General features: G+C 39.3%; 1 protein-coding gene and 1 long non-coding RNA gene across 4 annotated transcripts in view; one reads left to right on the forward strand and one right to left on the reverse strand.

Moving 5' to 3' along the window:
* The window catches only part of ppp2r5a (protein phosphatase 2, regulatory subunit B', alpha isoform), a 171770-nt gene extending 160159 nt beyond the window's left edge, over window positions 1–11611 (reverse strand). Inside the window, exon 1 of one of the 2 annotated variants that reach the window (XM_059985868.1) lies at window positions 10840–11611. In XM_059985868.1, the coding sequence (XP_059841851.1) occupies window positions 10840–10956 (117 nt within the window). In that variant the 5' untranslated portion in view covers window positions 10957–11611. The remainder of the gene's footprint in view (window positions 1–10839) is intronic. The other variant, XM_059985867.1, reaches the window with a different exon arrangement.
* LOC132402855 (uncharacterized) overlaps window positions 10927–23497 on the forward strand; it is a 39490-nt gene continuing 26919 nt past the window's right edge. Inside the window, exons 1-4 of one of the 2 annotated variants that reach the window (XR_009515112.1) lie at window positions 10933–11052; window positions 11622–11756; window positions 12488–12643; window positions 21094–21260. This is a non-coding gene — a long non-coding RNA (uncharacterized LOC132402855). Of the gene's footprint in view, window positions 11053–11621; window positions 11757–12487; window positions 12644–21093; window positions 21261–23497 lie in introns of both variants that reach the window. The other variant, XR_009515113.1, reaches the window with a different exon arrangement.

The following is a 23497-nucleotide window of genomic DNA, read 5'->3' on the forward strand; positions in this document are numbered from 1 at the left end:
GATATTAGAGCAGAAACTTCTGGTTTTACACAGGAAATTATAGACATAAAATTTTGATTCCAAGCTGGTTTCAAATCCATTTGTGACAGAGCTTATATGTCCATAGGTTTCTATCTCTACTCCGCCCCTCAGTCTCATTTTTGTCACCTTACCAGATCATTCTTCATGAGCACTAACATCTAAATGACATGCCAAGTAGAAGTCAAAAGTTCAAAGTAAATTTATTATCTAAGTACATATGTCACCATATACAACCCAGATTTGTTTTCTTGCAGGCATACTCAGTAAATACAATAACCATAATAGAATGAAAGACCACACCCAACATAACAACCAATATGTAAAAGATAACTGTGCAAATACAAAAGAAAAATATTAATAATAAAAAATGAATCATCAACAAATATCAAGAACATGAGATGAAGAGTCCTTGAAAGTGAATCCATAGGTTGTGAGAATAGTTCAATGTTGGTACAAGTAAAGCTGAGAGAAGTTATCCCCTCTGGTTCAGGAATCTGATGGTTGAGGAATAATAACTGTTCCTGAATCTGGAGTTTTAAGTCTTGAGGCCCATGTACCTTCTTCCTGATGACAGCAGAAAGAAGAATGCATGGCCTGGGTGGTATCAGTATTCCAAAACGAGAGCCTTTGCCAAAATATCCTGTTCTAATGCCTATTTCATCATTTCTTACATGTTGCCATGTATATACAGGAAACACAATATGTATTCTTCCTCCATTCTTATCACCATTTATTGACCAAAATTCTCCATCTAGGACAAACAATTCACTTGTATTTCCAACATAAAATATGAAACACTCTAACCCTGTATAAGTGACCCTGAAGTTCTAATGATTTGTAACTTGCCATCTTCCAGAGTTTTATTTTCCTGTTCTCGCACTATTCCAGCAAAACATCAAAGCATGTCATCCTCCTATCACTAGGCACTTTATTCACTATAAGGAAAAAAAGCAGTGAAGATTTTAAATCTAAGCTACTGCTCCTATTTACATACAGCAGCCAACATAATCAAAGACCATACTCACCCAGTCATTCTTCTTCTCCCCCTCCCATCAAGATACAAAAGCTTGAAAGCACATGCCACCAGGCTCAAGGGCAGCTTTTACCATACTGTTATAACATGACTGAAAAAAATGGTTCCTTAATGAGATAAAATGGAGCCTTAACTCCACAATCTACTTTGTTGTGGCCTGGCACGTTACTGTCTGCCTCAACTGCGCTTTCTCTGTAACTTTAGAACTTTATTCTGCATTTTGTTCTTGTTTTCCCTTGTACTACCACAATGCACTGTTGTAATGAAATTAGCTGTACTGATGGCATGCAGAAGTTTTTTTTTACTGTACCTTGGCACATGTGACAATAATAAAGCAATTTACCATTACTTAGCAGGGACTGACACCAGAAATCACTGAGTGGAAAAGCTTCCACTAACACATTAAATAGTCTGTATGGTGGGGTTAAATTTGATGAGATTCAAGAAGAGATCTAATTCAAGAGATAAAACAGAATCTCATCAATAAATTCAGCTATATTGGAAAATGATCGACTAAATGAACCAAAAAATTAAGTCTAAAGCCATTAACAAGGGTGAAGACTGCAACTTTACAAAGCATGGTACCCATTACTATTGCATTGTGACAATTGGTTTGTTAAATGAATAGTTACTAGAAAACGAACATTGATCTGTCTGCCAAAAGACCTAAATGTAAATCATTTACACAATCTGTAAAAGATCTTTCTACATGAAATTGCCTTAAAATATACAAATGTACAATCACCTTACTTTCCTATGAACATCTTTTGACAGCACCCATCTCCACCTTTAATTTCCATGCCTTTATTATATCATTATGCACACAAGGCCAGGGTGTTTCAGGGAGCACATCAGAATCCCACCACATTTGCCACAGACAATGCAACTACTTTGTAGTTAAAAAAAAAACAAAACTTCTGTTCCAAGAACCATACCCTTTAACTGGAATGTGTTGTTGTTAATAAGGAAACACTACAACAGAAATATTTAAACTATATATACTTCCACTTCATTTCATGTAATATTTAATATACAACAATTTCATCAAGAACTCCACACAGTGCCTTAACAGAATTATAACTATAGTACTGCATGGATATATTACAAAATCATTTTTCAAAATAATATCAAATAAATGGCAATATAATATTTTAAATGTGCTTTAATAGGTTCATTCAATCGTAAAATCAAGCTAACAAATTTAGAATCAGAATCAGGTTTATTATCACTGACATACTTTATGAAATTTGTTGGTTTGCAGCAGTAGTATAATGCAATACATAAAAATAACTATAAAATACAATGTATACTAAAAAATGTGGAAAAGAGAGCAAAATGGTATAGTGATGTTTATGGATCATTCAGAAATCTGATGGAAGAGCGGGAAGAAGCTGTTCCTAAAATGCTGAGTTTGTATCTTCAGGTTCTTGTACCTGTACCTCCTCATTAATGGCAGCAATGAGAAGAAGACATGTCCTCAATGGTGAGGGTCTGCCATGATGGATGCCACCTTTTTGAGACATCACCTTTTGAAATTGTCCTAGAGTGTCCATGATGGAGCTGGTTGAGTTTACAACCCTCTGCAGCTTTTTCTGATAATGCGCATCGGCTTTTCTATGCCAGACAGTAATGCAACCAGTCATAGAAACATAGAAAATAGGTACAGGAGTAGGCCATTTGGCCCTTTGAGCCTGCGCCACCATTCCGTATGATCATGGCTGATCATCCAACTCAGGACCCTGTACCTGCTTTCTCTCCATAACCCTGATCCCTTTAGCCACAAGGGCCATATCTAACTTCCTCTTAAATATAGCCAATGAACCAGCCTCAACTGTTTCCTGTGGCAGAGAATTCCACAGATTCACCACTCTCTGTGTGAAGAAGTTTTTCCTCATCTCAGTCCTAAAAGGCTTCCCCTTTATCCTTAAACTGTGACCCCTCATTCTGGACTTCCCCAACATCGGAAACAATCTTCCTGCATCTAGCCTGTCCAATTCCTTTAGAATTTTATACGTTTCAATAAGATCCACCCCCCCCCCCAAAAAAATCTTCCAAATTCCAGTGAGTATAAGCCTAGTCGATCCAGTCTTTCTTCATATGAAAGTCTTGCCATCCCAGGAATCAATCTGGTGAACCTTCTCTGTACTCCCTCTATGGCAAGAATGTCTTTCCTCAGATTAGGGGACCAAAACTGCACACAATATTCTAGGTGCGGTCTTACCAAGGCCTTATACAACTGCAGTAGAACCCCCCTGCTCCTGTACTCAAATCCTTTTGCTATGAATGCCAACATACCATTTGGCTTTTTCACCGCTTGCTGTACCTGCATGCCCACCTTCAATGACTGGTGTACAATGACACCCAGGTCTCGTTGCATCTCCCCTTTTCCTAATTGGCAACCATTCAGATAATAATCAGTTTTCCTGCTCTTGCAACCAAAGTGGATAACCTCACATTTATCCACATTAAATTGCATCTGCCATGAATTTGCCCACTCACCTAACCTATTCAAGTCACCCTGCATCCTCTTAGCATCCTCCTCACAGCGAACACTGCCACCCCGCCCAGTCAGAATGCTCTCTATAGTAATTGCCTTTGGTGACATACCAAATCTTGTCAAACAATGAAATACAGCCACCACTATGCCTTTGTTAATGTATTAATACGTTGGACCCAGGATAGATTTTCAGAGATGTTGACACTCAGGAACATAAAACTGCTTAGCCTTTCCACTGCTGAACTCTTAATGAGAGCTGCTGTATGTTCTCCTGACTTCTTCTCAAGTCCATAATCAATTCCTTGGTCTGACATCAGCTTTGGATGAACATATACCACTTAAGGGTATGCTGATCTTGAAAAGAAGCAAAGATCTATTACGATGAATGGAGAATTAAAGGAAATTGTGAATATTCAGTAGGCTGGTTGCAAAAAAGGCACAGCATTAAATTTTTAAACATTTGTGGTGATAAGTCACCTGCTAATCATGAAACAGCAAACTCATTGATGAGGTTGCCAAGATCATTGTTGATGAAAATCTAACATACTGAATGGCTGAATCAGTACATATGTGAGATGAAAAAGTACAAGATAAAGATTGATTACCAGTAGCACATAAATTCAGAGTGAGTAATGATGGCGATGCCAAACAGCCACTTACTGTCCACCTGGGCAGCAGAGGTGCTGATAGCTTACCTTTTGATGGTTCAATGTACTCATTATTGGTTCATGCACAAAATTATTAAAATATTATATAAACTGTAAATTTAATGTAAATGGATTTTATGTTTAGACTTGGGTCCCTAAGGTACCTCATTATATAGCTGCAAAAATCTGAAACACTTCCTGGCCCAAGCATTCTGGATAAGGAATGCTCAACTTGTACTAAAGACAGCATTTGCATTAACTGAACATCACATATCACAAAGTCTTTTTAAATATTTTTGGTACTTCTTAAATTGGTTATATTTTAAATTACTTAATTACTTAACAAATCTACTGGTAACAAGTTTCACCGAAGTATTTCCCAATATACTGTAAAGCTGTATCTACAGTAAATTGCATTTATTCAAGCCCACAGCATGAAGAACAATTTGAATGGACAAGGGAGTCATGCAGTGAGGGAGGGAAAGACGTGTTGCACACAGAAGCTCATCAAGTGGTAGGTCAGATAAGGGGAACCCTATCCCTTTTATGACAGTGGGGGCAGTGGGGTGAAGGGAGATGTGCAGAAAATGGAGGAGATGCAGGAAAGGGCAGCATCGATGGTGGTGATAAAACAAAAACCTGTTTTGTGATCTCATCCTGAGAACAGATGAAGCAGAGACCAAGGAACTGAGGGAAGGGAATAGCTTTTTAACAAGTGACAGGGTGTGAAGTGGCATAATCAAAATTATTCGAGTCAGTGGTTTGTAAAAGATGTGAGTAGATAGTCTGTCTCTGAAGATGAAGGCAAATCAAGAAACAGTAGAGAAGTGTCAAAAATGGCCTATGTAAATTTGAGGGGATGATGTTGGAGGCAAAATTGATAAAATTGACAAATTCAGCATGAGTACGAGAAGCAGTACCAATGCAATAATCAATGTAGTGGAGAAAGAGTTGGAAAGTGTTACCAGTGTAGGCCCACTGATTCCCCTGCTAGCACCTATCCCCAAGACCATCACAATTGGTACATCTCCCCCTATACCTCCTCCCTCACAATCATTCAGGGCCCCATACAGTCCTTCCAGGTGAGGCGATGCTTCACTTATGAGTATGTCAGGATCATATATAGAATCTGGTGCTTCTGACATGGCACCTCATGACACATGATGCATATGGGAGACTGCTTTGTCGAGCACCTTTGCTCTGTCTGCTACAAAAGACAGGATCTCCTGTTGGTTCACCATTTCAATTCAACATCCTAGTCTCATATTGACATGTTTGTCAATGGCCTCCACTACTGTCACTATGACACCAAGCTCAGTTGCTTCTCCAAACTGATGTCACAAACATTGATTTCTCTAACTTCCAATAATTACTGCCTCCTCCTCCTCCCACCCAAATTCTCACTTTTTCTATTTCCCATTCTGGTTACCCTCTCACCTATTTTCTTCCATCCTCTTGACTTTCCATCATCTCCCTTTGTTTACCCACCCCTTTCTTCCATAGTACAATGTCCTCTCCAATTAGATTCCTTCTTTTTCAGCCCTTTAACCTCTTCCTCCTATTATCTCCCCTGCCTTACCAACCTTCCCCCTCACTTGGTCTCACCTATGACCTGCCAGTTTGTTCTCTTTCCCCATCCCCCAACGTTCTTATTTTGGCTTCTCTCTTCCCCCTTCCTTACTAATCCTAACAAAGACTCTCTTGCTGAAACATCTACTGTTTATTTCTCTTCATAGATGCTGCTTGAAAAGTGATCTGATATTTTCTTTTTGTAATATAGCAGATTAAAAGGATTTTGTAGTATAGTAGATTAAAAGGTCTGTTCTACAGAATATAGTTTTTAAAAGTTACACTGCTGTTTTCCATTATCACTCCTGCAGGTCCTCTTACATTCATGCTCTTTTTTTTTTATAAATATAAACCATCCCCTCTAAAAAAATCACAATAAACAAAGATATCTGAATTTTATGTCAATTTCATAACAAGCCTCTGCACTGCACAGAAAAAAAACATTTGACTTTAAATAAACCACATTCCATTAAAAGAGCTATGTTTTTACTCCAATCTAGCAACAAACTGCAAACACAACCAATCTAAAATTTAGCTATTTTGTGCAAAACATTATAAACAAGAAAAAAAATCAAATCATGGCATGGACTTTATCTAAACACGAGGTAGCAACCCTTATAACAGATCTTACAAAGGTGGTACCACTCAGCTTGAATCGGGATAATCACAATTACAAGTGGATGCTATAGGAATTGGCAATAGAATACTGAGAAGAGATTATTATGACTACTGCAGAATCAGAATTGGATACACTGTACCATATTGATCCAGCAGAGGGTAGTAAAATGTATGATAAAATCATTAAACTTTATTTTTTTAAAATATGCAACCAAGGACAATTATATCCAGATTATAGGGAGTAATAGAATGCTGTGGATGCTAATTATATTATAGGCACTGATAAAATGACAGGAATATCTTTAATACTGAAATCTGAAATGTTGATAACCTTGATGTAACTAGTTCAGAGCAATCTATGAAGGCCAACTGCTGCTAATCTTATCAATTATACAAGTTAGTGATCTGATGCCATCCTATTTACTAAGGCCTCAATAGGCTGGATGTAGAGAGGATGTTTCCTATAGTGGGGGAATCTAGGACCAGAGGGCATTGCCTCAGAATACAAGCATATCCCTTTAGAACGGAGATTAAGATTTCTTTAACCAGAAGGTGTGGGATTCACTGTCACAGACAGCTGTGGAAGCAAAGTCACTGGGTGCATTTAAAGCAGAGGCTGATAAGTTCTTGATTAGTAAGGGCATGAAAGGTTTTGGGGAGAAGGCAGGAGAATGGGGTTGAGTGTGATAGTAAACCTGCCATGATTGAATGGCAGAGCAGTCTCAATGGGCTGAATGGTCTAATTCTGCTCTTATGCCTTACGGTTTTAATTATTTTCTATGGCAGCTGATTTATCTCATGAATTTCATATGAATTTCTGCTTTTTTATGTGGATTACTTGAGGATAAAGATTGAGAGAGGCATACCAGGCAGAAAGTGAGGAAAAAGAAATGGGAAACTACATGTAGCAGACCAGAAGGAGAAAGAAACTATTCTGTGCCAAATGAAGAAGATCATGCAAAGATTTAATATTATCACATGAAATATAGCAACAGAAAATTAAAAAGGTTTATAGCTTTAATCATTTTAAAGGCATTGCAATTTTTTCTTGATAGCAGAAGTATCAATCCCAAATGCATAATACAGCCAAGATATACTATTAATCATACCTTGTTAAAGGCTGACATTCAATGAATGAATGCTGATTACACAAAATAATGATGAGCTCTCTTCATTTTAGGAAGTTAACTACAGAGTAAGTTGCAAGGAATGGTTTGCCATGACGCTACAAAATCTGACAACATTCTGAACATTTTAACTTTTTCTGCTAAATAATATTATATTTAACCCAATGTTAAATGTAACAATCTCAATATTATCCCATATTAAAAGATGCATTTTAAATACATGCACAAAGACTTATAAAAAATACATAATGCCCAATATGGATTAATATTCCTGCAAACCAAATGATCCTATGAAATACAGTAATCAAATTACTACTAAATTCGATTGCTGTATGTATCTAATATTACATTTGATTAACAAGATATTTTGGCCTTGGATGTATTCCAAAGCTGTATTAATACATGTACACATCATTCTAACTTTGGACACAATAATATATGCACAATTTACTTAGTTATATTGTACAGAAATTCAAATATTGAATGAGAAACAAATTAAACAAAGTAGTACACAGCCATTGTAATAGAATCTTCAAGGCACTTCACAAGGAGACCAATGTCATTTCAAAGGGGAGTTGGGAATATAAGATGATTTAACATTTATTATTTGAAATAACAACAGGAAGAGGGAAAGATTAACTTTCCACAATTGTTACGATAAATGATTATTCTGGTGTCACCATCCCAGATATTTATACATGGGAGAAACTATACTAAACATACAAACTTGTAGAGCAGAAAGCTGCAAAACAAAAAAAAAGTTTGAGAACAAATGCCTACAAACTTGCAAATAGTTCTCCAACATCAGGATTCTGCACTACAAAACCAGATTTTATTTCATAGTAACACACAAAATGCAGGAGGAATTCAGCAGGCCAGGCAGCATCTATGGAAAAGAGACCCTTCATCAGTATTGGCAAGATAGAGAAGACTGACTTCTCTTTTTTTCCAGTCCTGATGAAGCGTCTAAGCCCGAAACATTGACTGTTTACTCTTTTCCATAGATGCCATCTATCTTGCTGAGTTCCTCCAGCACTTTGTGTGCATCGCTTTGGAATTCCAGAATCTGCAGATTTTCTTCTGTTTGTTTTTTATTTCATGGTACTTACAAAAGCCACTCTGAAATCAATTAACTAATACTTCACGAGACCAAGTTATCAAACTTCTCGGTAGTGAATTGATGCAGCCATAAACATTTCTGTAAATAACTAAACATTGAATTGCTTTTAACGCTATTCTCTGAACAATGCCAAATTTTAGCAACATGCTGTTAGGACATAAAATTAAGAAACCATCATTATATTTTACGTCTCTACCTTAAATAATTTTTGATCGTTTCACAGTACTAGCTTAATTTTTAAGACCTGTAAATTCATGTAATATCTGAATGTTCATGGTTTAAGTGCAGAGATATATAAAGAAATTCAACAGAGTAAGACTGAAAAGACAGCTTTTTGAACTTACTTCGAAACTGTCAATGGCTGGAGGGATATGATTAAGTATCTGAACTTCGAAATTTCGGAGCAAATGTGAGTTGAAGTCTAGAGTTCTGCACATTCTTGAAGAATGAGGGACAAAAATCAGAATCTTTTACACTTTTCAAGCTGAGTGAGAGCTAACGTTCTGGAATTGATATTACTGGAGAGAAATAGGACCAACTTGTATATAACCTGCTCGTAAAAATGCAAACTCCATCCATCTTGAAATTCTTTCATCCATTTTCAAAAGCAGTTCCTCACACAGGGAAATTAAATTCCAGTTGCACTTCATCCAAATAAGAGTTTAATTTTTTCACCCATCCTCCTCCCCCATACTGCAGTAAGGTTATGATGCAGAAATCCGTTTAATAACTCTGGCTGTTTTCCATGGGTCAGCATTTGAATAAGCATGTCATTCCTCTTGCAAACATAACAATCAGCAGTAACTCTCAAAACACACAAGTCAGGTTTTAAAATATATAGGTGAACAGATCACAATAAGTTTCCTAAATGTTCCAAATTTGCCACCATTTATGTAACTTCCAGTCTGGTATTAGCACTATAAAGAGCACAGAAAAACTGCCTGATTTCAAGGCACATTAATGGTGAATAGCAGTTAATGAATTATGCTGGCCACAAAAGCCTCTTCAATGCCTCTCCAGTCAGCAGATTTTGTTTCAATCTATTTAGCCATAACTAAAACAATCTGCAAAAATAAGGTAAATTGTTTTTGAACATCAATTTTCTTGATCTGATAATGGTCAAAAGTAACAATTACATATTTCAAAGGGCAATTTTGCCTTTGTTTATGGGACATGAAAATCCAACATTTAAAGTACCATTTTCTAAATCTCTTCAAAACTGTGGTGACACATCTTAGTAGTAAAACTTACTTATGACATGTCTGTAGCATCTCCAGGTTAAATATAATTTCCAATACTTAAATGGAATCACTCTAATAAATAAGGAAGTGTCACAAGCAAGCAGCATTTACTCTCTCATATGCCCACTAGCCAGGCCATACACTCTTCTAGCTACTATCCTTGGACAGGAGGTATAGCAGCCTTGGGTCCCACACCACCAGGTTCAGGAACAGTTATTATTCTATAACATCAGGCTCCTAAACCACTAGGCTTAACTTCACTCACCTCAACTCTGAACCGATTCCACAACCTACAGACTCATTTTCAAGGATTCTACAACTTGTGTTCTCAGTATTATTTATTTTTTTTTAATTTGCACATTGGATGTTTGTCAGTCTTTAAGTATTGTTTTCATAAATTCTATTGTATCTGTTTATTTTCCTGTAAACGTCTGCAAGAAAACTAATCTCAAGATAGTATATGGTGACACAGTAATTTGATAACTCAGACCAGAAAGCTCTACCCAAGTTCTGGAATTCACACACCCCAAGCCTTCCTGTTTTGCATGTTTGTTTCCCAGCTGTAAGATGCTCAGGACCCAAAACAAAATGCTAGAGGGTAGTGGACAGGCGACGTGAAAATATTTTGGTCAAATTCCGTCAAATTGTTGTGATAATTCTACGACGACGCATTTTAGGATTAAGCTTCGTTAACAGTGCTATATTTGGAAGTGGGGGAACTGAATGCAAGTCCACATGTATTTGAGGTCCTACAGACACTCCAATCCTCAGCATGTTTTCTTGCGAATGCGCGAGGGATCGTTACTGGGATACCGATGGGTGAATTGGGGTGGAGGTGGGGGGCAGGGGGAGGGTGGATTGGGCGAGGTATTTGATTTGTCACACTCAGAAAGGCGAAAGGGGTGTTCTTCGAACCCAGATACATACTTAGTTAAACGTACAAGGCTCGTCCCAGAACCTAGGTACCTTTAAGGGGCGGGAGCAGCTGGATCTCAACCGGACTGCTTCGACTCCTGAATTGCGACGATCCCTGCGATCGCTTCTGCCTGGCCGCCTTCCGCACGGATTTCCTGGTGAACCCATCCACTTTTTCCGCCGCTGTCACCACAGCCGTTGCTGCCGACATCTTTTTCCTACAGGCGAGCCACCACAGCGATAAGAGGAGCGAGGGGACGATCGGTAAGGGCGTGTGCGAACCAGGTCCAATAAAACAAGTCACCCAAGGGAGGAAGGAGGCAAAATAAAACAGCGTGCGCGGTGTAATATTTAGAAGTTAACGCTGCGTCGAGGGCCGGAGCTCCTTCCCCAGACCCCCGGGGCCTGCTCCAGTCCCCCCTCCCCTCCCCTGGGAGTGGCTGGCGACCGTCTCCACGGAGCCTGCTAGCGCACTGTCATTCCCCGCGACCTGCCCCCGTCGTCAGCCTGTCCATCAACGAGCGCCACCACGGCTGCCTCCCGCCCTCGCTCCGCCGACAGCAAAACGATGGCAATTTTTTCCTCCTGCCCTTTCGACGGACCGAATCACCTGAAGGTCGACCGTGATCTCAGGAGTATATTTGGTTCGGACGCTGAAAGAAAACGCCGAAGAAAGCCAGCAACTGACGCCTGCTTGCCCGCGCGCGCTCCAAAACACAAAACCAATTGCGTGGGGTTCAACCAATCTCACTGAGCGGAAATGTAGGGGGGCTCTGATTGACGTGGGCTTCGCCAATCGGAAAGCGAGATAACGCATATCTTCGTGTGCGTAGGGGCAATGTTGTCGTCACATATCAAGAAGGGCCCGGAGGCAGAACATCCAAAATCAAGTTTGGTTGGCGCAGGACCTTGTCCCAAAAAGCAAGGGATTATATTATTGACTACCGGAGTGTGAGAGGGAGGTGTGGGTATGTATAGGCATGTGCTCTATAAAGAAACGACCTTCCTATGTTTTAAAATTAAATACTTTATCTACATTATTTGGAATTGTTTTAAGTATTCTGCACCCCATTTATAAATAGATATATTTTTATTTCTGGGAGCGGGAAAAAATGCAGCTACCGGAAACCTGAAACAAAAACGGAAAATGCTGTAAGCATCAGTGGGGAGGAAAGCGAAGTTAACGTTTCAGGTTAAGGGCTCTTCAAAAGAGCTAGAAGAATCAGTAGCGGGGAATACAATGGCTGTCTGTTTAGTGGCAGATCAAAAGTAGTCATGGTAACCAGTTACTTTAAGCGAAAAAATCTGGCAATTGTTGACTTGGGGGGGAAAACAAATTGAAACCAAGAGATAAAGCAGTATCTGGGAGGGGGGAGAGAGAGAAAGAAAAATGGAATGGTTACCTGAAATTGTCAAATTCAGTTCTTCACACTAAAGATCAAAGTACATGTATGTCACCATATACAACCCTAAGGTTCGTTTTCTTGCAGGCATACTTAATAAATCCAATAGCCATAATAGAATCAATGAAAGACTGCACCAGCTTGGGCATTTAACCAGTGTGCAAAGGCCAACAAATTGCTAAAATAATAAAGAAATAATTTTGAGACCATGAGGTAAAGAGTCCTTGAAAGTGTATCCATAGGTTGTGGGAATATTTCAGTGATGTGGCAAGTGAAGTTATTCCCTTTGTTTCAAGATGGTTGAGGGGTAATAACTGTTACTGAACCTAGTGGTGTGAGTCCTGAGGCTCCTGTACCACCTTCCTGATGGCAGCAGTGAGAGGAGAACATGGCCTCAATGGTGAGGGTCCCTGATGATGGATGCTGCTTTCCCGTGTCAGCACGCCATGCAGGTATGTCAGCGGAGGTGAGGGCTTTATCTGTGATGGACTGAACTGTACCCACTACTTTTTCTAGCCTTTTACATTTGAGGACATTGGTGTTTCCACTCCAGGCTGTGATGCAGCCAGTCAATATACTTACTGCTGCACATCAATAGAAGTTTGTCAAAGTTTTAGATGTTGTGCCGAATCTTCACAAACTTCTGAGGAAGTAGAGGCACTGCTAAGTATCTCTGGAATTACACTTACATGCTGGGCCCAGGATAGGTCCTCCAAAGTAGCAACATTGGGAAATCTAAAGTTGCTGACCTGCTCCACCTTTGATGTACCAATGAGGACGGGCTCGTGGATTTCCGGTTTCCTCCTCCTGAAGTCAATAATCGGCTCCTTGGTCTTGCTGACATTGACTGAGAGGTGGTTGTCGTGGCACCATTCAGCCAGCTTTTCAATCTCCCTCCTATATGATTCGACCTACAACAGTGGAGTTGTCAGCAAGCCTGAATATGGTATTGAAGCTGTGTTTAGCCACACAGTCATAAGTGTAAAACAAGTGAAGCAGCGATTAAGCACACAGCCTTGTGGTGCACCTATGCCAATGGAGATTGTGGAGGAGATGTCGCTACCAATCTGAACTGACTGGGGTCTGCAGGTGAGGAAATTGAGGATCTAATTACACAAGGAGGTACTGAGGCCAAGGTCTTGAAGCTTATTGATTAGATTTTGAGTGGAAGGTGGTATTGAATGTCGAGCTGTAGTCGATAAAGAACATCCTGATGTATGATTTCTTGCTATCCGGATGTTCCAGGGTTGAGTGAAGATGGCATCTGCTGTGGGCCTGTTGTTCCGATAGGCATAATGGAATGAGTCACTTCTCAGACAGGAGTTGATCACGAAACTTTCGAAACACGTCATCACTGCAGATGTAAGTGTTAATAGACAATAGTCATTGAGGCAGGTTAACATGTTCTTCTGAGGCACTGGTATAATAGAAGCCTGCTTGAAACAGGTGGGTACCTCAGACAGCTGAAGCGAGAGGTTAAAGATATCAGTGAACTCTCCAGCTGGTTGATCAGCGCAGGTCTTTAGTACTTGGCTAGGTACCCCCTCTGGGCCAGATTTTTTTTATTGGTTCACCCTCCTGACTGTTTCGGTAGCATGGTAGTGTAGTGGTTAGCCCAATGCTTGTGCAGTACCAGTGACTCAGGTTCAATTCCCACCTCTGTAGGAGTTTTACGTTCTCCCTGTGATTGCATGGGTTTCCTCTGAGTACTCCACTTTCACCCCACAGTCCAAAGACCTACCAGTTGTTAAGTTAATTGGTTATTGTAAATTGCCCTGTGATTAGGTTAGAGTTAAGTCGGGGTTGCTGGGTGGCATGGCTTGAAGGGGGAAAGACCAATTCTGTGTTGTATCTCAATAAATAAATAAACCTGTCTTCATCTGTCAACCTTCTCTACTCCACTTCTTTAGATATACAGACCCAAACTTTATACAAATCAAAACTATCCTGATTTTGTAGTCTGCTATAAAATGGTGATATTCTATTATAATGCTTACCTAGTAACATATTTTACCTTTCTTATTTTTCATTTTACTGCCACAGATCTTTGTGTTCTGCAATATTTTGTGGTTTCAATCTGTTCAAATATGTTTTCATTTTTATGAAACAGATAACTTCAGATTTTTACACATCATGCTCCATCTACTAATTTCTTGCTCACTCACTTTAGCTTTCTTTGTCCTTGTGTGGGCTCTTTGGATCCTCTTCACAAGTTACTTATCCATCCATCTTTGTATCATCTGAAAGTATGACTGTAGTACACTTGGTACCTTGATCTAAGACAGGGGTTCCCAACTTTTTTTTAATGCCATTGACCCCTACCATTAACCGAGGGTTTGTGGACCATAGGTTGGGAACTCATGATCTGAGATATGCTTGTAATTAATAGTTGAGGACTCAACCAATGATCCTTGTGGCACCACTGTTTCCTTATCCAAAAATGTGTTTTCAATTAGGCAGCTAACTTCTTATTCACGGGAATATACATACTCTAATCCAGTGTCCTTTTACCTTGTCAATAGCATTTTTCATGGCATTTTAATAAATGCCTCACAAAAATCCAAATAATCTACATCTATTGACTCTCCTTCATTTACACTTTGTTACATCTTCATAGAACTTTGTTAACTTATAAATTTCTTTTTCAGTTCTGATGAAGAATTTCTGACCTGAAATATTGACTCTATTTCTCTTCCCATAGATAAAGCCTGACCTGTTAAGTATTTCTAGCATTTTCTGTTTTTCTTGTTTTGTGCTGAAATTTGTATAATTCCTGAAGCACGTGTGTATGGGACTGTTTAATTTGTTGAAGATTTAATAAAATGTTGAATTGTCAATTGAGATCTCCATTTTTGACTATGATAGAAAGAAGGCAACTGGAGACTGTTAGGCTTGGCCATCAGCTTAAAGAGTGATCACCTACAGTGATTCCTACAGCTGTAATGATTGACCTCTGTGACCATAATCATCCTCCTTTGAATGACTCCAGCAATAAGAGTATTATCTCCTTAATAGGCCATTGAGTTTTATAGGGGCTTCTTGATGTCATGTTTCCCTGATGCCAAGGGCAATAACGTAGTCAGTGGTGGTAAATGATTAAACAGCTAACAGGAGGAGGAAGTATCCCCATCCTCCAGGGCCTAGGTCAGATTCTGAAAAAAATGTCATACTCATCCAGAAGTGTCAAATGTTAGTTTCTTTCGGAAATGCCATCATCTGTCTGTCTTCAATCCATTCATTTCACACTGTGATATCAGAATCAGCATATGTTGTGAAAGTTGTTAACTTTGTGGCAGCAGTACAATACATTATGTAATAAAAACTGAATCATAGTAAAAATGCTGTGTATATATGTGTGTATGTATAATATATATACAATGTATGTGTGTATTAATATATATTGTATATAAAAATATAAGTAGTGCAAATAAATAGAAGTCTTAAAAAAGTAATGAAGTAGTGTTCATGGGTTCAATGTCCATTCAGAAATCAGAAGGCAGCGGGGGGAAAAGTTGTACCTAAATTGTTGAGTGTGTTCCTTTGGGCTTCTGTACTTTATTCTTCATGGCTAAGAGCATGGGGCTCAGACAAAATCCCAGTGCAGTACTGAAGGCCTGCACTCCAAAACTGGCTGTACAAGAACAGCCTAGCTCTTAGTTTGCTTATACAATTCTATTATCAGTCAACAATGTGGAAATTACCCAGGTGTGCCCCGTTGTTGAACTGCAATAGATTTTTGACTTTCAATTTCTCTTTTGATGTAAATGACCCTATTCCCAGTCTAATGGCAACTCTCGAAACAAGCAATCTATTTTTAACTCTGTCACAGGATAATAGTCAGAAATAGATTTGGTGGGGGGGGGGGGGGTCCAATCCCTCCATCCCCATCAGAAATACTTCAAACCTCTCTGTTTCTTTCTGGGCACCAGACCCAACCAGTTCCCCTCCACCACCACTGTCCTCTGTCTGGCAGAACTTGTCCTCACACTCAATAACTTCTCCTTTGGCTCCTTCATCTTCCTTCACTCAAAAGGGGTAGCCATGGGCACTTGCATGGGTTCCAGCTATGCCTGCATTTTTGTCGGCTACATCCAACAATCTATCTTCCAAGCCTGCACTGGTGTCACTCCCCTACTTTTCCTACGCTACATCAACAACTGATTTGCTGCTGCTTCAAGCACCATTGTGGAGTTCGTCGACTTCATCAACTTTGCTTCCAACTTCCACCCCGCCCTCAAATTTACCTGGTCCATTTCCGACACCTCCCTCCCCTTTCTCGATCTCTGCCTCTATCTCTGAATGCAGCTTATCTACTGATGTCTATTATAAACCCACTGACACTCCTCACAGCTACCTGAACTGTACCTCTTCCTACCCTCTTACTTGTAAAAACGCCATCTCCTTCTCTTAATTCTTCCGGCTCCACCGTATCTATTCTCAGGATGAGGACTTTCATTCCAGAACAAAGGAGATGTCCTCTTCTTTCAAAGAAGGGGTTTCCCTTCCTCCACCATCAACCCTGCTCTCAACCGCAACTCTTCCATTTTGCACTCGTCTGCCCTCACCCCATCCTCCTGCTGCCCCACTGGGGTTAGGGTTCCTCTTATCCTCATCTACTACCCCACAAGCCTCTGGATCCCATAATTCTCTGTCACTTCTGCCATCTCCAACAGGATCCCACAACCAAGTACACCTTTCTCTCTCCACCCCCCCCCCCCACTTTCTGCTTTCCAAAAGAATCACTCCCAACATGACTCCCTTGTCCATTCATCCCTGCCCACTGCTCTCCCTCCTGGCACTAGTCCTTGAAAGTGGAACAAGTGCTACACTTGCCCCTGCACCACCTCTGTCACTACCATTCAGGATCCCAAACAGTACTTCCAGGTGAGGCAACACTTCATCTGTGAGTCTGTTGGGGTCATCTACTGTGTCCAGTGCTCCCGGTGTGGCCTCCTGTATATTAATGATACCTGACATAAATTGGGAGAACACTTCACTGAACACCAATGCTCCATCCATCAGAAAAAGCGGGATCTTTCAATGGCCACCCATGTTAATTCCACTTCCCACTCCCTGTCTGACATGTCAGTTCATGGCCTCCTCTACTATGCAACGAGGCCACATTCAGGCTGGAGGAGCAACATTCTGTCTGGGTAGCTTCCAAACTGATGGCATGAACATAGATTTCTTGAACTTCTGGTTATGCCCCCCACCTTTCCCCATTCCCATTTCTCCCTCTCACCTTATCTGCTTAACTGCCCATCAGCTCCCTCTGGTGCTCCTCCCCCTTCTCTTTCTTCCATGTTCTTCTGTCCTCTCCTATCAGATTCCCCCTTCTACAGCCCTGTATCTCTTTCACCAATTTACTTCCCACCTCTTTACTTCATTCCCCCCCCCCCCCACTGCCAGTTTCTGCTATCACCTTGTGTTTCTTCCCCACCTTCTTACTCTGACCTAATTTATTTTCGGCCAGTCCTGATGAAGGGTCTCGGCCCAAAATGTTGTCTGTATTCTTTTCCATAGATGCTGCCTGGTCTGCTGAGTTCCTCCAGCTTTTTGTGTGTGTTGTTTTGAGGATATTGTCAAAGCTTTCTTGAAATAATTAAGCATCCTGATTCACTCTTGGGGAATCTCTGGCCAGAGACTGCTCAGATTGGAGAGGAAGTATTTGGAATGGCATCATGAATCTCCATTTCTTGCACTGGGAGTTTGCAAAAGCACAGCATCAAGAATGGAAGGAGCATATCAACTTACAGCCTACTCAACTGCCTGATACACCTCTGGCCCCACTTTTGCTAGAGTCAGTTTGTTACACAATCAGTGACCTCAAAATTCAGACCTGGATTTGAAGCAGGATATTCTTAATTCTGGGACACATTTTTTTCTGTCCTCTAAAGAAAGACTCAAGATATTTGTTAAATTTCTCTGCAACGGTTTTATTCCCCAGTATAATTTCCATTGTCTCAATGGGAAGGGACCTAAATTAAATTCCATTAAGTTTTCCTTTCCATAGAACATGGGTGAAAGATCTAGAGTAACAGTCTATTGAGGACATAGAGGGATGTGCATTGTTAGAATTGTTAGAATATCTATGTTTAGGGTGAACATAGAACAATCTCATTGGCTCTGTCAGAATGATATTAAAGATCTCACAACTGTAAAGAGCAGGGGACTTCCACCAGGTCTGTTTAGCAATATCTATCCCTCAACTGATATAATTTTGTCATCATTATCTAATATCTGTTTTAGAAAGGTTGCACAGTATGTGAATCGCCGATCAGATTTTTTCCACAACAAACATCAAAAGTATTTCATTGGCAATGCAGAAATTTGATTCATGTGTACTTATTAAAGGCCCATGCTAATACAAAGTATTTCTCTATGATTCAATTTGTACAAGAAAGAACCTTCAGTTGATTTTTTGGCAATGAGTTTAGACTTAACAGTGTTTTCTTTGAAGGTATAGGGTATGTGAAATAAATAGGTCATTTGGATAACTTGTAATTTAAGAGAAAAATGCATGGTTTGGTAAGGAAGTATTTCAAATTCATCATTTTTAACATTTGAGGCCAAATTTCAGAAAAGATGTCATCATGAAACATTAATCATTACTTTCTCCATATAAGCTGTTTGACCTCCTGAGTATGTCAAGGATTTTATTTTTTGTTTCAAGATTTCCTGTATCCACAGAATATTATTTTATCCTATTGCACCAACAAGGAGAAGGGACTGAAAATGCTACTTTTCAACTTCATGTTCCTTGATCCTGATTTGGGAGAACATATTTGAAATACTTCTCTAAAAAACTTGAAATTGATTTTACACTCAAAAAAGATACAAAAATCACAGCAACACACACAAAATGCTAGAGGATCTCAGCAGGCCAAGCAGCATCTATTGAAGAAAAGTACAGTTGATGTTTTGGGCTGAGACCCTCTGGCAGGACTGTACTTTTTTCCATAGATATTGTCTGGCCTGCTAAGTTCCTCCAGCATTTTGGGTGTGTTGCTTGGATTTATAGCATCTGCAGATTTTCTCTGGCTTCTACTCAAACAATGAGTTTATTATGTTAAGTTCACGACTTTTGAAATAATAGGTGCAGATAAAAAAGATTATATAAAATTAGAGAAAAAAATTTAAGGCCCAGAAATTGTTTGTTTAACTCAATATTTTACATGATAAGTGATGGAATTTTATCTAAAACAAAATAACCAAATGTTGTCATATACCAGTAGAGTATTTCCAGATTATCTGTGTCCTGCATGTGTGCATACACATGCACCAAAGTGGCTGGTCAAGTGCCATAAAGTCAAATAACTCATGGCTTAAAGTCTATCACATCAACAAGGCTTCTGAATGCCTTTAAAACTGAAATGGGTTCTACTGGGCAGATTGAAGACAGCTTCACTGTTAGTTAAAGGGCCCAACCTGACCAAGACCTCTGCTGAGGAGACCAAACCCTCCCTACAGTACAGCACAGGAACAGACCCTTTGGCTCATGATGCTGTGCTAACTAATTAAATTAATGATCAAATGCCCAAGAAAGCTAATCTCTTCTGCCTACACAATGTTGATATCCATTCCATTGTCTGCACATTCACATGCCTGTCTAAGTGCGCCATAATATCCCGAGCGCATTTGTCTCCACCACCCCCGGAACCATGAGCACATTCCAGGCGCCAACCACTCTCTGTGTGGAGGAAGAGAAAACAACTTCCTCCACCCATCTCCTTTGAACTTAACCTTTCTCACTTTAAATGTATGCCCTCTGGCATTAGCCAATTCATCCCTAGGAGAAAAGATACTGATAGTCCTCTTGTGCCTTGCAAGATCTTATAAACTTCCACTAGATCATCCACCAGCCTCTGTCATTCAGAGAAAAAAACCCAAGTTTGTCCAAACTTTTTCTGCAAGAAATGAGGAAAGTGCAAGACAGGTATATTCCAAGCAAGAAGAAATTTTCAAATGGAGGGATGGATTGTATTTGGGAAAGAATAAAATTAATAGTACTTAAAAATGGATTTATTAATAAACAAGATTCAAAATTTTAAGGTCATCAACCTTTTTAAAAACATAAAATGATGGAAACACTCAATATCTTGGCAGAAATAATTTGTTTGGGTTGATTACCTATCTGAACATTGACCTCAAAATTTAAAAAAGAAAAACCGTATACCATTGCTACACACACTACATGCTGGAGGAACTCAGCAGGTCAGGCAGCATCTATGGAAAAGAGTAAACTGTCGATGTTCCAGTCTACGATTCTTTTTCGGGATTCATTACCATTACACCAATTAGGTAAAGGAACTAGACAATCTATATTTTAGTATCAACCTGATATGTTTGGGAGAATGGCCTTCACTTTCCTATTTTCAAACTGCACATACATACCACACTGATTTCTATGGATGTGACAGGCTTTGGTTTTTATAATGCTGCATGCATATACACAACATTAATTCTTAGCAAATATTACATTGAAGTCAATAGCAGATATTACTTTGAAGGTACATGTGTGCTGCCTGCCTGAACCATAGTTTTATTGACACAAGATCAATCGGGACATGGAGAAACACATGTATGCATTTTACTGTATACCAGCAGTTTAAAACAAATGCAAATCATTCAAATATTTTTGACAACAAAAGGGAAAATGTTGTTGATAACTACACTATAGGACTATAAAAAGCAAGTATATGCCAAAATGCTGTATATGCTGGAAGTCTAAAATGAAAACCTCAAAGTAAAAATATTTGAAAAACAAATTAAAATATCATAAATAATGTTCAGGGGAAATTAATACTAAACATTAAAAAGTAAGTAACAATTGTGTGAATAATGATAAATATTAACTTTAAAGCAGTCTCTTAGTTTTTTTTTTGCTCCTCCTCATTCTCAGGTTTACAGTGCCGGTTGAAATTGAAGAGGTTTTGGATCCTGTACCATATTTAACATGACTCGATTTGAGAAATTTTCCCAGCATTATGTTGGAAAATGTCAAGCAAAACTGCTCTGCTGGTAGAGTCCATGTGGAATTCAGCAGCAAACTTACAAGTTAAAATGAAGGTACTCTTCGGATCAAGGTGCCAAATGTAATAAAGCTATTGAGTTTAATTACAATCTAATAATAGCCTTCCATTCCAATAATACCTACTGAAGGGAAGAAATCTTACTTCATCACTGGAAACAAATAGTTTCAAGAAATAGTCTCTCAGTAGCTAAAGGGAAGCTAGAATGTTCAGTTGCATACCCATAAAATGCCAATGCCCACTGACTTCTGGGCACTTAAACCTGCTGCTCCTCTGTCTTTACTTGGCTCTTTTTTTTGTTCTTTCGAAGTCTTGGGTAGCTATTTTCTTCCTTACGATTCAAAGTAGAGTAACATCTTGTGTTTAAAAACTGTAAGACACAACAAAGGAGCATTACCAAACATAATTGTTCATCAAGCCAAATGAGACCATGACCGGTAAAGAACTCGAAACAGGAGGCCAAAAATGGAACGCTGGAGATATCCTGGAAACTTGGTGGCCAGAAGCAATTTGAAAATGGGGCTCCTTTGCATCCCACTTTCCAATGATACCAATATTGATGAACAAAGGCAGGTGAAATATTGATCAGATGAGCATGATAATAATGTGTTTAGCACGTTGAACATGGATTACTTCTCATACCCAGATGAAATACTGGCTTTTAAAACAAAAACAGCATCAGTGGAAATTTCAGAGGTTCTGACAATTGTCCCTGTCTACCAGACTGATGCCAGAGGATTACATGTCTGCTAATGTTGCAGTATTGATTAAGTCAGGAAGGGGTAAACTGAGTAATTACGGGTCAGTAAATTTATCTTTGTTGCTGGGTAAGTTATTATGACAGCATATATTTGCTAAGTGAGACTGAGGAAGTAACAAGGAATGTTGTGCGAAGAGCATTTGATGTAGTCTAAATGAACTTCAAGGGTTTGGCAAGATTCTTCATGACAAATTAGCTCCGTGGCATCAAATTGAGAGTGGCAAATTGGATCCAAAATGATATCAGTAGTAGGAGGCAAATCATACAAGATCAGATATTTGATGTTAGATATACATATAGAACAATACAGCACAGAAAACCCCCTTTGGGCCACAATGTTGTGCCAACTTTTTTTGTAACCCATCTCCAAAATCAATCTAACCCTTCCCTCCCACATAGGCCTTGATTTTTTTCTTTGATCCATTTGCCTAGCTAAGAGTCTCTGACATCCCCCATACTTCTCTTCAAACATCTTAAAAGTATTAGTCATTCCCTCACTGGGATAAAGTTGCTGTGTTTCTACTCAATCTAAGCAAAGATCAAGGTCCCTATCGCTAGTGAATGCTGAAGCAAAATATTCATTAGGGATCACCCCTACCGCCTCTGTCTCCAGGCACGTTTCCTCTTTTATCCCTGATCAGTTCTCCCCTCACTCTATAAAACCTTCTGCTTTTCACAACGTGTGGAACACCTTTGGGGTTTTCCCCAATACAACTCGCCAAGCCCTCTAGTTCTCCTAAGTTCCTTCTTAAGCCCTTTCCTGGCTACCTTATAACTCTCAAGTGCCCTGTCTGATCTTTGCTACTATAAATACTGTTGATTGAGGTGGTGGAAGAAGATGAAAGGACAAAATAGATGGCAAAAGTAAAGAAGTCAACCATGTGATTTGATAATGATAGGAAGAGCAAATGGAATATTAGAGAGCCATCCAAAGGGACAATGAGGCTATACAATTAAAAGAGGTGAGAGTAGGACATAAGTGGTTGAAAACAAATCAGATTGTGAAGAGCAATCTGAAGGGAGGACGGGAAAGAGGAATGTAGATGGGATAAGAATACTCAACATTTTGAGTCAACTTTCTGTATATTCTAATGCAGGATCTCAACCAGAAACATTAAAAATTCATTCCCCTACTCCTACCCCCCTGCTCCATAGATACCCACAATGTTCCACAAGTAATTTATTCTCTCATTTAGAAAATTCTTTGCACTACCCTAATAGGACAGTATTTACTACTTAATGATCTTTAGCCCATTTACTTAGCATTTTTTATATTTTACCTTGTATTATGTAATTTGACCTTTTGCACTTATATTAAAATATTCTGTTATTTATATAGAGTACAGTAAACCAAATTTAGAATCTACAGTATTGCTTAACACAGCAATAGTAATAGAAATTGTAATGGCCCTTGGAAACCTCTGCCATGTTATGTAACGTTGCTTTCGTAGTATCTCCAATGAGTTTACTCTCCTGTAAAGTCCTCTGCAGTCTTCCCAAACTGAAGCAAGAGG

The sequence above is a fragment of the Hypanus sabinus genome, chromosome 12, assembly GCF_030144855.1.
Source record: "Hypanus sabinus isolate sHypSab1 chromosome 12, sHypSab1.hap1, whole genome shotgun sequence".
Classification (NCBI taxonomy): domain Eukaryota; kingdom Metazoa; phylum Chordata; class Chondrichthyes; order Myliobatiformes; family Dasyatidae; genus Hypanus; species Hypanus sabinus.